We start from the raw sequence: 17,750 nt of genomic DNA on the forward strand, positions 1-17,750 counted from the left end.
AACATACTGAGATGAAGAATATCTTATTTTCAATAAGGTTGAAATTGTTTCTCATATATCTTTTCTTTGTACTTTGTAAGCACTATTAATTTAAACATCCTCTTAAACTGGATCATATCAGTACAAAGTTTGACTTCTTTACTTAATCCATTCCAGAATTTAATTCCACATACTGATATGCTAAAGGTTTTAAGTGTTGTACGTGCATACCAATGTTTTAAATTACATTTTCCTCTAAGGTTGTATTTCTCCTCTTTAGTTGAAAAGAATTGTTGTACATTCTTTGGTAGTAGGTTATAAATTGCTTTGTACATCATTTTAGCTGTTTGCAATTTTACCAAATCATCAAGCTTTAATATTTTTGGCTCAATAAATAAAGGGTTTGTATGTTCTCTATATCCAACATTATGTATTATTCTATTCAAGATATAAGATTCAAGATTGTTTACTGTCACATGCAGAGTTGGACAGTTTGCCGTACGATAACAATCTTACTTTGCTAGTCCATCCTTCAACAAGTCACACGGTGCTTAGCCAAAAAAATAATAATAAAAAATAAAAAATAAATAACATAAAATAAATATAAAATTGTATGTATTCTATGTATTACTTACAACCAGAAAGCTGTGAAAACGATTATTATTAATTGCCAATTGTTTTATATGTTGCAATTTATAAATAAAGGTTCATAAAATTCAAAAATAAATGAATATTTTAAAGAAAATGCCTGACAACTTCCGGGATGACGCAATCACGTTACGCCGAATCACAGTTATGACTTACTACCAAAAAGCTGTGAAAATGGTTATTATTTCTGAATCGTTTTTAAATGTTGCAATTTATAAATAAAGGTTCATAAAATTAAAAAATAAATATATATTTTAAAAAAAAATACTGGCAACTTCCGCGGTGACGTAATCACGTAGCGACCAATTACTGTTGTCCGGGATCGTGTACGCCGGCGTTATTAACACATTATAGTTGTTTATTAAGTTATATGTAACATTTGGTTTTGTTACAAAACCGCTTTATCGTAAGCATTTTTATTTTATTTTTTTTAGTCGTTGGGTTTCAAAGACATTTGAGCGTGTTTGTAAATGTTTAGCTAGCAGGCTAACAACAGGCTAACAACAGGCCCCGAGTCATCGCTTAGTTCGGGGAAAAGCTGCTTAAATGTGCACATTTGTGAAGCAGGATGGGTTAATATGGAGTCATGTCATGTGTCACATCAGTGTTTTGCAAGCCAGCTTCAGCGCACGCTGCTGAGACACAAGTGTGCACCGGGAGCGTGGATGTGCTACAGCGGTGTGGCGTCCAAGTCCTAGCCGGGTCATGATGCTCCTGCGGCGGCTGCTGAGGAAGCGCTGGGTGCTGGGGGTCGTCTTCGGGCTGTCGCTCATCTACTTCCTCACCAGCACACTCAAACAGGTACACAACACGATCAATCAATCAATGTTTATTTATATAGCCCTAAATCACAAGTGTCTCAAATGGCTGCACAAACCACAACAACATCCTCGGTAGGCCCACATAAGGGCAAGGAAAAACTCACCCCAGTGGGACGTCGACAATGATGACTATGAGAAACCTTGGAGAGGACCCATATGTGGGCAACCCCACAGCCCCAGGGGACCGTAGGCGATGGATGTCGAGCGGATCTAACATGATATTGTGAAAGTCCAATCCATAGTGGATCCAACATAACCGTGAGAATCCAGACCAAAGTGGATCCAATATAGTAGCGAGAGTCCAGTCCATAGTGGAGCCAGCAGGAACCCGTCCCAAGCGGTGGAAGATCAGCAGTGCAGAGATGTCCCCAACCGATACACAGTCGAGCGGTCCATCCTGGGTCCCGACTCTGGACAGCCAGTACTTCATCCATGGCCACAGGACCGGACCAGAGGGGGGGACATAGGAGAAAAAGAAAATAAACGGCAGATCAACTGGTCTAAAAAGGGGTTCTATTTAAAGGCATTAGTATACAAATGAGTTTTAAGGTGAGACTTCAATGCTTCTACTGAGGTAGCATCTCGAACTGTTACCGGGAGGGCATTCCAGAGTACTGGAGCCCGAACGGAAAACGCTCTATAGCCCGCAGACTTTTTTTGGGCTCTAGGAATCACTAATAAGCCGGAGTCTTTTGAAGGCAGATTTCTTGCCGGGACATATGGTACAATACAATCGGCAAGATAGGATGGAGCTAGACCGTGTAGTATTTTATACGTAAGTAGTAAAACCTTAAAGTCACATCTTAAGTGCACAGGAAGCCAGTGCAGGTGAGCCATTATAGGTATATATGTATGTATATATGTATATAAAGGTATATACAGTATAGGTATATATGTATGTATATATGTATATAAAGGTATATACAGTACAGGTATATATGTATGTATATATGTATATAAAGGTATATACAGTATAGGTATATATGTATGTATATATGTATATAAAGGTATATACAGTACAGGCGTAATGTGATCAAACTTTCTTGTTCTTGTCAAAAGTCTAGCAGCCGCATTTTGTACCAACTGTAATCTTTTAATGCTAGACATGGGGAGACCCAAAAATAATATGTTACAGTAATCGAGACGAGACGTAACAAACGCATGGATAATGATCTCAGCGTCTTTAGTGGACAAAATGGAGCGAATTTTAGCGATATTACGTAGATAAAAGAAGGCCGTTTTAGTAACGCTTTTAATGTGTGCCTCAAAGGAGAGAGTTGGGTGGAAGATAATACCCAGATTCTTTACCGAGTCGCCTTGTTTTATTGTTTGGTTGTCAAATGTTAGAGTTGTATTATTAAATAGAGGTCAGTGTCTAGCAGGACGATCCACTTTAAAACCACGTGTCCCACTAGAGATGATGTAAATATGCACTGTATTGCCAAAAGAATTTGGCCACCTCGGATAGGATAGAATATCAATCAATCAATCAATGTTTATTTATATAGCCCCAAATCACAAATGTCTCAAAGGACTGCACAAATCATTACGACTACAACATCCTCGGAAGAACCCACAAAAGGGCAAGGAAAACTCACACCCAGTGGGCAGGGAGAATTCACATCCAGTGGGACGCCAGTGACAATGCTTACTATGAGAAACCTTGGAGAGGACCTCAGATGTGGGCAACCCCCCACCCCTCTAGGGGACCGAAAGCAATGGATGTCGAGCGGGTCTAACATGATACTGTGAAAGTTCAATCCATAGTGGCTCCAACACAGCCGCGAGAGTTCAGTTCAAAGCGGATCCAAGACAGCAGCGAGAGTCCCGTCCACAGGAAACCATCTCAAGCGGAGGCGGATCAGCAGCGTAGAGATGTCCTCAACCGATACACAGGCGAGCGGTCCATCCTGGGTCTCGACTCTGGACAGCCAGTACTTCATCCATGGTCATCGGACCGGACCCCCTCCACAAGGGAGGGTGGGACATAGGAGAAAAAAGAAAAGAAGCGGCAGATCAACTGGTCTAAAAAGGAGGTCTATTTAAAGGCTAGAGTATACAGATGAGTTTTAAGGTTTTGACTTGACTCACATATGAACTTGAAGTGCCATCACATTCCTAACCCGTAGGGTTCAATATGACCTTTTGCAGCTATTACATCTTCAACACTTCTGGGAAGGCTGTCCACAAGGTTGCGGAGTGTGTGTTTTTAGGAATTTTACGCCATTTTCCCCAAAAGCGCATTGATGATGTTGGTCGAGCAGGCCTGGCTCGCAGTCTCCGTTATAATTCATCGCAAAAGTGTTCTGTCGGGTTCAGGTCAGGACTCTGTGCAGGCCAGTCAAGTTCATCCACAATGTCATCCGTGTCTTTATGGACCTTGCTTTGTGCACTGGTGCACAGTCATGTTGGGGGCCCGCGCCAAACTGTTCCCACGAGGTTAGGAGCATGGAATTTGTCCAACATGTTTTGGTATCCTGGAGCATTCGAAGTTTGTTTCACTGGAACAGAGGGGCCAAGCCCAACTCCTGAAAAACAACCCCACACCACACATTAGAATAAGTTCCTTAATTTGGCTGCTGACATATGTTGTGACATTTTCTGGTTGTTCTTTTTTTATCGCTGCAGTTAGTGATTACTTTAGTAATCGAGTAGTTTGTTCGAGTAATGGGATAAAACACACTTTATAGCCTCGATGTGTATTTCAGGTACAATAGTTGAAATAAAGAAACATGTATGGATTTACCTTCTTTGACCAACATTTACCTTGTTTACCTTCTATATTCATTGTTCAAGCTTTCATTTACTTTCTTTTTTCCTTTTTTTAACCTTTTATTTACCTTCTATACAACTTTTTACCTTTTTATTTTACATGTTATTTTACTTTTTTTTTAAATCTCCTATTTAACATATTTGACCTTTTATTTTATTTTTTACCTTTTACTTTACTTCTATCTTCTTTTTTAGTTTGTACCTTTTATCTACTTTCTTTTATTTTCTATTTTCACTTTTTTGAACTTTTATTAAACATTTTACCTTCTACTTAACTTAATGACCTTCTATTTAACTTATTTACCCTTTATTTACCTTCTCTTTAACTACTTGTACCTTGTATTACTTTCTTTGAATGTTATTTACCCTGTTTTATTTTATTTTACTTTTTCATCCTCTGTTTAACATATTTGACCTTTTTATTTTTTACCTTTTACTTTACTTCTTTTAACTTCTTTTTTAGGTTGCACCTTTTATTTACTTTCTACTATTTTCTATTTAACTTATTTGACCTTCTATTTATTGTATTTACCTCCTATTTAACTTTTTCAATGCTTTTTTAAAAAAGTTTTGTATCTTCTATTTAACTACTTCTACCTTTTGTTACTTTCTTTGACCGTTGTTTACCTTGTTTTATTTTATTTGACCTTCTATATTTCTCCTTTCGCCTCTTTATTTACCTGCTTTTACTTTCTAGTTAACTTTAGTTTTACCTTTTTTACTCTTTAGTTACCTTATTTGCCCTTTATATCCTACTTTTATCTTCTATTTACTTTATTTTAGCTTTTAAAATCTGTCATTTATATTTTATTTACCATTGTTTACCTTCTTTTTCATTTGATTGACTTATTTTACCTTCTATTTAAGTTATTTACCCTTTATTTATCTTCTCTTTGACAACTTGTTCCTTTTATTACTTTCTTTGAACGTTATTTACCTTGTTTTATTTTATTTTACTTTTTATCCTCTGTTTAACATATTTTACCTTTTATTTTATTTTTTACCTTTTACTTCTTTTACCTTCTTTTTTAGGTTGCACCTTTTATTTACTTTCTACTATTTTCTATTTAACTTATTTTACCTCCTATTTATTGTATTTAACTTTTTCACTGCTTTTTTAAAAAGTTTTGTATCTTCTATTTAACTACTTCTACCTTTTGTTACTTTCTTTGACCGTTGTTTACCTTGTTTTATTTTATTTCACCTTCTACTTTACTTCTTTTACCTCCTTTTTTAGGTTGCACCTTTTATTTATTTTCTACTATTTTCTATTTAACTTATTTGACCTTCTATTTATTGTATTTACCTCCTATTTAACTTTTTCAATGCTTTTTTAAAAAAGTTTTGTATCCTCTAACTACTTGTACCTTTTATTACTTTCTTTGACCGTTGTTTACCTTGTCTTATTTTATTTGACCTTTTACTTGACTTCTTTTACCTCCTTTTTTAGGTTGCACCTTTTATTTACGTTCTACTATTTTCTATTTAACATATTTTACCTTCTATTTATTGTATATACCTCCTATTTAACTTTTTCAATGCTTTTTTTAAAAAAAGTTTTGTATCTTCTATTTAACTACTTGTACCTTTTATTACTTTCTTTGACCGTTGTTTACCTTGTTTTATTTTATTTGACCTTCTATATTTCTCCTTTCTCCTATTTATTGTATTTACCTCCTATTTAACTTTTTCAATGCTTTTTTAAAAAAGTTTTGTATCTTCTATTTAACTACTTCTACCTTTTGTTACTTTCTTTGACCGTTGTTTACCTTGTTTTATTTTATTTGACCTTCTATATTTCTCCTTTCGCCTCTTTATTTACCTGCTTTTACTTTCTATTTAACTTTAGTTTTACCCTTTTTACTCTCTAGTTACCTTATTTGCCATTTATATCCTACTTTTATCTTCTATTTACTTTATTTTAGCTTTTAAAATCTGTCATTTATATTTTATTTACCATTGTTTACCTTCTTTTTCCTTTGATTGACTTATTTTACCTTCTATTTAAGTTATTTACCCTTTATTTATCTTCTCTTTAACTACTTGTACCTTTTATTACTTTCTTTGAACGTTATTTACCTTGTTTTATTTTATTTTACTTTTTATCCTCTGTTTAACATATTTTACCTTTTATTTTATTTTTTACCTTTTACTTCTTTTACCTTCTTTTTTAGGTTGCACCTTTTATTTACTTTCTATTATTTTCTATTGAACTTATTTTACCTCCTATTTATTGTATTTAACTTTTTCACTGCTTTTCTTAAAAAGTTTTGTATCTTCTATTTAACTACTTGTACCTTTTGTTACTTTCTTTGACCGTTGTTTACCTTGTTTTATTTTATCTGACCTTCTATATTTCTCCTTTCGCCTCTTTATTTACCTGCTTTTACTTTCTATTTAACTTTAGTTTTACCCTTTTTACTCTCTAGTTACCTTATTTGTCCTCTATATCCTACTTTTATCTTCTATTTACTTTATTTTAGCTTTTAAAATCTGTCATTTATATTTTATTTACCATTGTTTACCTTCTTTTTCCTTTCGATTTACCTAATTTTTTCTTCATTTAACTTTTTCCACATTATTTTGCCTTCTTTTACCTTTATTTCACTCCTATTACTTATTACCTTTTTAATTATTTACCATCTTTTACTATCCGTTTCCTTCTAGTCAACTTGTTTTATCTTTTAGGTGGTAGAAATGTTTATTTCAATCATTAAACCATTGATCGAAGCTTTTGTCCAATTGAAAAGCTTCAATCAATAGTTTTTCCAAACTATTATGCAGCTAATTACTGTCAGTAGTTGTTTACTTTCTGTTGATTGTGTTTTTTATTGCCGAGAAAAATTGGTACTAATGATACTGAAAAAAGCAGCGATGGATGTATGTTTTATGTGTTGGTATCGAAGCGATACTGTTTATTCACTGTGTGTGTGTGTGTGGCGCAGGAAGAGCGGACCATACGGGACCGCACGCTGTTGGAGGTTAGAGACTCGGACCATCGCATCCCATGGAAGGTTCGCTTCAACCTGGGCAACAGCAGCCGGCAGATGAGCCAGTGCAGAAACTCCATCCAGGGCAAGACGCTGCTGACGGACGAGCTGGGTGAGCGCCGGCTCCGTTATGGCGGGGGGAACGACCTCGCCACCCGGACTCTAACGAGGATGTTTATGTTCTCTTCAAGGTTACGTGTGTGAGAGGAAAGACTTGCTGGTGAACGGCTGCTGCAACGTCAACGCTCCCAGCACGCGGCAGCACTTCTGCAAAAGCTGCCTGGCCAACGGCTGCTGCAGCGTCTACGAGTACTGCGTGTCTTGTTGCCTGAGGCCCGACAAGGTAACGCCATCATTCGTGTCGCCCTCTTCTCTGCTGGCATCACACCGAAGATGCTCGCCTCGCTGAATTCTCACGAGATTTGCTCAGGTCTCGCTGGATTTTTTTTTTTTTTTTTTGGAGTCCTTCTGCCGTTTTGTTCCGTAAAGTGTCGGTTGGACGCCACGTTGGTAGAACTTGCTCACGTGATACAGTGGGGCAAGAAAGTATTTAGTCATCCACCGATTGTGCATGTTCATCCATCCATCCATCATCTTCCGCTTATCCGAGGTCGGGTCGCGGGGGCAACAGCCTAAGCAGGGAAACCCAGACTTCCCTCTCCCCAACCACTTCGTCTAGCTCTTCCCGGGGGATCCCGAGGCGTTCCCAGGCCAGCCGGGAGACATAGTCTTCCCAACGTGTCCTGGGTCTTCCCCGTGGCCTCCTACCGGTTGGACGTGCCCTAAACACCGTTGGGGTGGCATCCTGACCAGATGCCCGAACCACCTCATCTGGCTCCTCTCCATGTGGAGGAGCAGCGGCTTTACTTTGAGTTCCTCCCGGATGGCAGAGCTTCTCACCCTATCTCTAAGGGAGAGACCCAAACTCATTTGGGCCGCTTGTACCCGTGATCTTATCCTTTCGGTCATGACCCAAAGTTCATGACCATAGGTGAGGATGGGAACGTAGATCGACCGGTAAATTGAGAGCTTTGCCTTCCGGCTCAGCTCCTTCTTCACCACAACGGATCGATACAACGTCTGCATTACTGAAGACGCCGCACCGATCTGCCTGTCGATCTCACCATCCACTCTTCCCCCTCCGAGGTACTTGAACTCCTCCACTTGGGGCAGGGTCTCCTCCCCAACCCGGAGATGGCACTCCACCCTTCTCCGGGCGAGAACCATGGACTCGGACTTGGAGGTGCTGATTCTCATTCCGATTGTGCAAGTTCTCCCACTTAAAATGATGACGGAGGTCTGTAATTTTCATCATACTGTGAGAGACAGAATGTGGAAAAAAAAAATCCAGGAATTCACATTGTAGGAATTTTAAAGAATTTATTTTGGAAATGATGGTGGAAAATAAGGATTTGGTCAACCATTCAAAGCTCTCACTGACGGAAGGAGGTTTTGGCTCAAAATCTCACGATACATGGCCCCATTCAATCTTTACTTAAAGGGGAACATTATCACAATTTCATCCATCCATCTTCTTCCGCTTATCCGAGGTCGGGTCGCGGGGGCAACAGCCTAAGCAGGGAAGCCCAGACTTCCCTCTCCCCAGCCACTTGGTCTAGCTCTTCCCGGGGGATCCCGAGGCGTTCCCAGGCCAGCCGGGAGACATAGTCTTCCCAACGTGTCCTGGGTCTTCCCCGTGGCCTCCTACCGGTTGGACGTGCCCTAAACACCTCCCTAGGGAGGCGTTCGGGTGGCATCCTGACCAGATGCCCAAACCACCTCATCTGGCTCCTCTCCATGTGGAGGAGCAGCGGCTTTACTTTGAGTTCCTCCCGGATGGCAGAGCTTCTCACCCTATCTCTAAGGGAGAGACCCAAACTCATTTGGGCCGCTTGTACCCGTGATCTTATCCTTTCGGTCATGACCCAAAGCTCATGACCATAGGTGAGGATGGGAACGTAGATCACCCGGGAAATTGAGAGCTTTGCCTTCCGGCTCAGCTCCTTCTTCACCACAACGGATCGGTGATTAACTGAAGACGCCGCACCGATCCGCCTGTCGATCTCACCATCCACTCTTCCCTCACTCGTGAACAAGACTCCTAGGTACTTGAACTCCTCCACTTGGGGCAGGGTCTCCTCCCCAACCCGGAGATGGCACTCCACCCTTTTCCGGGCGAGAACCATGGACTCGGACTTGGAGGTGCTGATTCCGATTGTGCAAGTTCTCCCACTTAAAATGATGACAGAGGTCTGTCATTTTCATCATACTGTGAGAGACAGAATGTGAAAAAAAAAAATCCAGGAATTCACATTGTAGGAATTTTAAAGAATTTATTTTGTAAATGATGGTGGAAAATAAGGATTTGGTCAAGCATTCAAAGCTCTCACTGACGGAAGGAGGTTTTGGCTCAAAATCTCACGATACATGGCCCCATTCAATCTTTCCTTAAAGGGGAACATTATCACAATTTCAAAAGGGTTAAAAACAATAAAAATCAGTTCCCAGTGCCTTGTTTTAGTTTTCGAATTTTTTTTCAAAATTTTACCGGTCCCGGAATATCCCTAAAAAAAGCTTTAAAGTTCTTGATTTTCGCTATTTGCGATGCGACTGTCCATTTCCCTGTGACGTCATACAGTGCTGCCAATACAAACAACATGGCGGTTACCACAGCAAGATATAGCGACATGAGCTCGGATTCAGACTCGGATTTCAGCGGCTTAAGCGATTCAACAGAGTAGGCATGTATTGAAACAGATGGTCGGTGTATGGAGGCAGATAGCGAAAACGAAATTGAAGAAGAAAACTGAAGCTATTGAGCAAATTGACGCTATTCGGCCATAGCGTGGGTGTACCTAATGAAGTGGCCCATAGCACGGCTGCCTTATTAGCATCGCCGGTAAAATGTGCGGACCAAACGATCAGGACTTTCGCATCTTGTGACACCGGAGCAACTTAAATCTGTCGATTGGTAAGTGTTTGTTTCGCATTAAATGTGGGTATCTAGTTTTAAATGTACATACAGCTAGCGTAACTAGCATGTTAGCATCGATTAGCATAGCATGTTAGCATCAATTAGCTGGCAGTCATGCTGCGACCAAATATGTGTGATTAGCAAATAAGTCAACAACATCAACAAAACTCATCTTTGTGATTTGGTTGACGTAATCGTTGAAAATGCATCTGCAGGTTATCCATACATCTCTGTGCCATGTCTGTCTTAGCATCGCCCGCAGACACTCTGGCGAATTCAATGGGGGTCTGGCGGCACATTTCTTGCCAGTGGTGCAACTTGAATCCCTCCCTGTTAGTGTTGTTACACCCTCCGACAACACACCCACGAGGCATGATGTCTCCAAGGTTCCAAAAAATAGTCGGAAAAAACGGAAAATAACAGCTGAGACCCGGTGTTTGTAATGTGAAAATGAAAATGGCGAGTGTGTTACCTCGGTGACGTTACGTTCTGACGTCATCGCTACAAGACCGATAAACAGAAAGGCGTTTAATTCACCAAAATTCACCCATTTAGAGTTCGGGAATCGGTTAAAAAAGTACGTGATCTTTTTTCTGCAACATCAAGGTATATATTGACGCTTACATAGGTTTGGTGATAATGTTCCCCTTTAACACGGATCAATCGTCCTGTCCCCTTAGCAGAAAAACAGCCCCAAATCATGATGTTTCCACCCCCATGCTTCACAGTAGGTATGGTGTTCTTGGGATGCAACTGATTATTCTTCTTCCTCCAAACACGACGAGTTGAGTTTATACCAAAAAGTTCTATTTTTGTTTCATCTGACCACATGACATTCTCCCAATCCTCTGCTGTATCATCCATGTATCCATTTTGGCACTATGGGCGCTATCTGCTACCCCGTGATTAACGGCACTATGGGCGCTATCTGCTACCCCGTGATTAACGGCACTATGGGCGCTATCTGCTACCTAGTGATTAACGGCACTATGGGCGCTATCTGCTACCTAGTGATTAACGGCACTATGGGCGCTATCTGCTACCCTGTGATTAACGGCACTATGGGCGCTATCTGCCACCCCTATGATTAACGGCACTATGGGCGCTATCTGCTACCGTGTGATTACCGGCACTATGGGCGCTATCTGCTACCCTGTGATTAACGGCACTATGGGCGCTATCTGCTACCCTGTGATTAACGGCACTATGGGCGCTATCTGCTACCCTGTGATTAACGGCACTATGGGCGCTATCTGCCTGTGATTAACGGCACTATGGGCGCTATCAGCTACCCTGTGATTAACGGCACTATGGGCGCTATCTGCTACCCTGTGATTAACGGCACTATGGGCGCTATCTGCTACCCTGTGATTAACGGCACTATGGGCGCTATCTGCTACCCTGTGATTAACGGCACTATGGGCGCTATCTGCTACCCTGTGATTAACGGCACTATGGGCGCTATCTGCTACCTAGTGATTAACGGCACTATGGGCGCTATCTGCCACACTGTGATTAACGGCACTATGGGCGCTATCTGCTACCCTGTGATTAACGGCACTATGGCCGCTATCTGCTACCCTGTGATTAACGGCACTATGGGCGCTATCTGCTACCCTGTGATTAACGGCACTATGGTCGCTATCTGCTACCCTGTGATTAACGGCACTATGGGCGCTATCTGCCACCCCTATGATTAACGGCACTATGGTCGCTATCTGCTACCCTGTGATTAACGGCACTATGGGCGCTATCTGCCACCCCTATGATTAACGGCACTATGGGCGCTATCTGCTACCCTGTGATTAACGGCACTATGGGCGCTATCTGCTACCCTGTGATTAACGGCACTATGGTCGCTATCTGCTACCCTGTGATTAACGGCACTATGGGCGCTATCTGCTACCCTGTGATTAACGGCACTATGGGCGCTATCTGCTACCCTGTGATTAACGGCACTATGGGCGCTATCTGCTACCCTGTGATTAACGGCACTATGGGCGCTATCTGCTACCCTGTGATTAACGGCACTATGGGCGCTATCTGCTACCCTGTGATTAACGGCACTATGGGCGCTATCTGCTACCCTGTGATTAACGGCACTATGGGCGCTATCTGCTACCCTGTGATTAACGGCACTATGGGCGCTATCTGCTACCTAGTGATTAACGGCACTATGGGCGCTATCTGCTACCTAGTGATTAACGGCACTATGGGCGCTATCTGCTACCCTGTGATTAACGGCACTATGGGCGCTATCTGCTACCCTGTGATTAACGGCACTATGGGCGCTATCTGCTACCTTGTGATTAACGGCACTATGGGCGCTATCTGCTACCCTGTGATTAACGGGACTATGGGCGCTATCTGCTAGTTAGCAATTAGCGTCACTATGGGTGCTAGCTACTAGGTAGCGATTAGGGGCTTTGACGCTGTTTTTGTATTCACCGACGACGCAGGATTGGGAGCAACTTGGGTTTCATTAGCTTACCCAGAAATACTTTGACGCCCGAGAGGTTGTGCCGTTTATTTGCATGTGATAGTAACGCCGGGCTTGTGGAGGCGGATCGACGACATGGTCACAGGTGGACTGAGAGTGGTGGTGCTATGCGGCTGCCCTGCGATTAGCATTTGCTTCTTCAGGAAGTGCGTCTATCTATCATGGTTTTACGCTAGTTTCAGTTTTAAATGTCGATAGCATCAATGGCGCTAATCGTTACATCGGAGTCTTGCTGCTCTGCCAGTACTTAGATAACTCTGACCATGAAGCGTTTTCATCTCATCTTCAGCAACCTCTCCTGGAGCGCTTCCTGAACCGCGCCGCCGAGGGCTTCCAGAACCTCTTTGTTGCCGTGGAGGACATCTTTGAGCTGTGCCTGGCCAAGTGTCGTACATCCTCGCAAGTAAGTCCAATGCCTCATTGGTCCTGAATAGTCCCCAGTCCACAAATCATGGTCCACGCTGACCTGCATAGAGGTCTCACAGGTGTCCTTGTACGGACGTGGATAAAACTGATGGTTCCCTTCTGGGGGGAAGCACAAATGCTCACTGACATGAGGGGAAAGTGACACAAATGAAACTGAAATGTATCCACACTACAAACCATCAAATGTACGAGTACAGCAAGTCAAGCGGGGTTTTGTCCCATTGTTGTCGCGCTTTTCAAATCCCAGCAGGCACAAGACATGAAAACAACATTGAGTTAGGACCTGACGTTGAGCAACTCATACATAACGTTGAAACAACATACTTTTTGACGACTTTTATTCAATGTCAGGTTGTGATGTTGATTTGACCATTGAAATTTGGTCATTTACCAACCAATATTCTACAAGACAAACACAACGTTGAAACAAAATGCTTTTTGACAACGTTTATTCAATGTCATGTTGTGACGTTGATTTGACCATTGAAATTTGGTCATTTTCCAACCAATATTTTCCAACTCCAATACAACGTTGAAACAACAGGATTTTTGACCAAATGTATTTAATGTTGGGTTTTGCCGTTGATTTGACCGTTGAATTTTGGTCATTTTCCAACCAATATCGTACAACACAAACATAACGTTGAAACAACGGGATTTTTGACGACATTTATTCAATGTTGGGTTTTGACGTTGATTTGACCGTTGAATTTTGGTCATTTTTTTCCAACTAATATTTTACAACACAAATACAACGTTGAAACAATATGCTTTTTGATGACCATTAATCAATGTTTGGTTCCGACGTTGATTTGACTGTTGAATTTTGGTCATTTCCCAAATATAATTTTCCATCACAAATACAATGTTGAAACAACGTGGTTTTTGACAACGTTTTATTTCTGTCAGGTTGTGACGTTGATTTGACCATTGAAATTTGGTCATTTACCAACCAACATTTTCCAATTCCAATACAACGTTGAAACAACATGATTTTTGACAAAGTTGATTCAATGTCAGGTTGTGACATTGATTTGGTCATTTTCCAACCAATATTTTCCAACTCCAATACAACGTTGAAACAACATGATTTTTGACAAAGTTGATTCAATGTCAGGTTGTGACGTTGATTTGACCATTGAATTTTGGTCATTTTCCTACCAATATTCTACTACACAAACATAATGTTGAAACAACAGGATTTTTGACGACATCTATTCAATGTCAGGTTTTGACGTTGATTTGACCGTTGAATTTTGGTCATTTTTTTCCAACCAATATTTTACAACACAAATACAACGTTGAAACAACATGCTTTTTGACGACCTTTAATCAATGTTGGGTTCCGATGTTGATTTGATCCCTGAAATTTGGTCATTTCCCAAATATAATTTTCCAACACAAATACAATGTTGAAACAACGTGTTTTTTTGACGTTTTATTTTTGTCAGGTTGTGACGTTGATTTGACCACTGAAATTTGGTCATTTTCGAACCAATATTTTCCAACTCCAATACAACGTTGAAACAACATGATTTTTGACTAAATGTATTCAATTTTGGGTTTTGACGTTGATTTGACTGTTGAATTTTGGTCATTTTCCAACCAATATTTTCCAACTCCAATACAACGTTGAAACAACATGATTTTTGACTAAATGTATTCAATTTTGGGTTTTGACGTTGATTTGACTGTTGAATTTTGGTCATTTTCCAACCAATATTCTACAACACAAACATAACGTTGAAACAACGGGATTTTTGACGACCTTTAATCAATGTTGGGTTCCGACGTTGATTAGACCCCTGAAATTTGGTCATTTCCCAAATATAATTTTCCAACACAAATACAATGTTGAAACAACGTGTTTTTTTGACGTTTTATTTTTGTCAGGTTGTGACGTTGATTTGACCGTTGAAATTTGGTCATTTTCCAACCAATATTCTACTACACAAACATAATGTTGAAACAACAGGATTTTTGACAGCATCTATTCAATGTTAGGTTTTGACGTTGATTTGACCGTTGAATTTTGGTCATTTTTTCCAACCAATATTTTACTACACAAATACAACGTTGAAACAACATGCTTTTTAAGACATTTAATCAATGTTGGGTTCCGACGTTGATTTGACCCCTGAAATTTGGTCATTTCCCAAATATAATTTTCCAACACAAATACAACGTTGAAAGAACGTGTTTTTTGACAACGTTGATCCAATGCAGGTGGTAATGTTGATTTGACCGTTGATATTTGGTCATTTTCCAACCAATATTTTCCAACTCCAATTCAATGTTGAAACAACATGATTTTTGACTAAATGTATTCAATTTTGGGTTTTGACGATTTGACTGTTGAATTTTGGTCATTTTCCAACCAATATTCTACAACATAAACATAACGTTGAAACAACGGGATTTTTGACAACGTTGATTCAATGTCAGGTTATGACGTTGATTTGACCGTTGAAATCCGGTCCTTTACCAACCAATATTTTCCAACTCCAATTCAATGTTGAAACAACATGATTTTTGACTAAATGTATTTAATTTGTGGTTTTGTCTGATCAGCACACACTGGTGTCTTGCAGAGTGTCCAACACGAGAACACGTACCGGAACCCTCAAGCCAAGTACTGCTACGGAGAGAGTCCTCCAGAACTCCTTGTGGTCTAAGAGTCGGACTTTGCCCCGGCGGACATCCAGACACAAACACTGTACATATTTTTATCTTCGATGAGTATTTACACTTCATAAGTGCATCAAACACGTCCATCCAGTCATCCGTGATGACCATCAGGTCGCAGGCAGCTCCCTTTTTGTTTAGCACATGTCACCACTTCAAGTCCCTCCCACCTCCGCCAAGGTCATGTTCTTGTGGCTCGCTTCCGCAAAAACTCATCCCTTTTCCTAACTTTGCACAGGGCCGTCTGGTTGACAAGTGAAGACCCATTCTGGGTCTGGGCGGGCAACACGGCTTTGTCGTTAGCATTAGCATGGCGGGTCCGGAGACGGCGTCTTCTTGACTGGTGGTGAGCCTTTAGAAGCAAAGACTGGAACTTTCTTTGAATGAAATGTCCAGTAGTTGCATTTTCAAATGATAGTAAGTACGTGTCAGAGTCCAGAAGCTAATCTTTAGACACCTAATGACTCCATCCAGTTCCTGCGGTGACGATTCGACCAGGAATCCAATCCCCGATTTAAACAGTTTCTCGCAAAGATTTTTTGGTTTGATAATGATAATAATAAAACTTTTTGAAAACACCTTAAAAAAAATCTCCTGTTTGCATGGAGATGGCCTAAAAACTTATTTAAAAAAGTATTCTTAACATTTTTTAATGATTTATAACATAACATTTGAATATTATCAATTTGAAATCAGGATAAATAACGCTTCACACTTTTTTTTATAATCATATATATATATGTATATTAGGGGTGTGGGAAAATAGATTCAAATATGTTGTGCGATCCAGAAACAATTGTCATTTTTTTAAAACGATTTTTTAATTTTTAATTTAATTTTTTTTAATTTTTTTATCAGTCCAACAAACCACTACACAGCAATACCATAACAATGCAATCCAATTCCAAAACCGAACCTGACCCAGCAACACTCAGAACTGCAATAAACAGAGCAATTGAGAGGAGACACAAACACCACACAGAACAAACCAAAAGTAGTGAAACAAAAATGAATATTATCAACAAAAGTATCAATATTAGTTATCATTTCAGCATAGCAGTGATTAAAAATCCCTCGCATTTATAAAAACATTTATAAAAAAAAGAACAATAGTGTCACAGTGGCTTACACTTGCATGGCATCTCATAAGCTGGACAACACACTGTGTCCAATGTTTTCACAAAGATAAAATAAGTCATATTTTTGGTTTGTTTAATAGTTAAAACAAATTTACATTATTTCAGGGGTCGTGAGCCAGATTTGGCTCTTTTGATGTTTGCATTTGGCTCTCAGATGAATCTGAGCTGACACTACTTAACACAATAAGAAATGAATAATTCCACTTGTAATCACAGTGTTAAAAATAACGTTAAAAATATAAAAATGCTCATGCATTTGAATCCATCCATCCTTTTTTCTACCGCACCTCTTCAAGAAGTTGCCTTAAGGGTAAGAAATTATTGATTTATTATTGGTTAGTGTAGGGCTAGCCCTCTTGGGGGTTCTTCAACAAGGCCCAGGTGGGCCGTTTACACACCTGTCGCTGATTTCGAGGCCGGTCCTGGTAACATCCCGCTTTGCTGCAGACCCCCAGGCCACGCCCCCTCCTAAGTTAGCTTCAGAATAACAACGTTATTTCAAAGAATAAGAGACCTATTATACTCCAGAAATGTTGGTCTTAATTAAAAATGCACACTTTTAGTTGTGTTCAGTGTTAAAAAATATATTATATGGCTCTTAGGTAAATACATTTTAAAATATTTGGCTTCTTGGCTCTTTCAGCCAAAAAGGTTCCCGACCCCTGCATTATTGCAACCAGTTAATAAAACATTGTGCTTTACAATTATAAAAGTTAAAAAAAAAAAAAAAATCTACTACACTGCTAGCATGTCAACAGACTGGGGTAGATCCTGCTGAAATCTATGTATTGAATGAATACAGAATCATTTTGCATC

The 17,750-nt window shown here is 40.0% G+C and overlaps 1 protein-coding gene across 1 annotated transcript; it reads left to right on the forward strand.

Moving 5' to 3' along the window:
• Positions 1–915: 915 nt before the first annotated feature.
• On the forward strand, positions 916–16,385 carry spring1 (SREBF pathway regulator in golgi 1). The gene is made up of 5 exons (XM_061894331.1): positions 916–1,428; positions 7,166–7,322; positions 7,402–7,553; positions 12,974–13,087; positions 15,702–16,385. The coding sequence occupies exons 1-5, from the start codon at positions 1,333–1,335 to the stop codon at positions 15,783–15,785; spliced, it is 603 nt and encodes a 200-aa protein (XP_061750315.1). The 5' UTR covers positions 916–1,332; the 3' UTR covers positions 15,786–16,385.
• The last annotated feature ends 1,365 nt before the right edge of the window (positions 16,386–17,750 follow it).

Source organism: Nerophis ophidion, linkage group LG01 (assembly GCF_033978795.1).
Source record: "Nerophis ophidion isolate RoL-2023_Sa linkage group LG01, RoL_Noph_v1.0, whole genome shotgun sequence".
NCBI classification, from domain to species: Eukaryota; Metazoa; Chordata; class Actinopteri; order Syngnathiformes; family Syngnathidae; genus Nerophis; species Nerophis ophidion.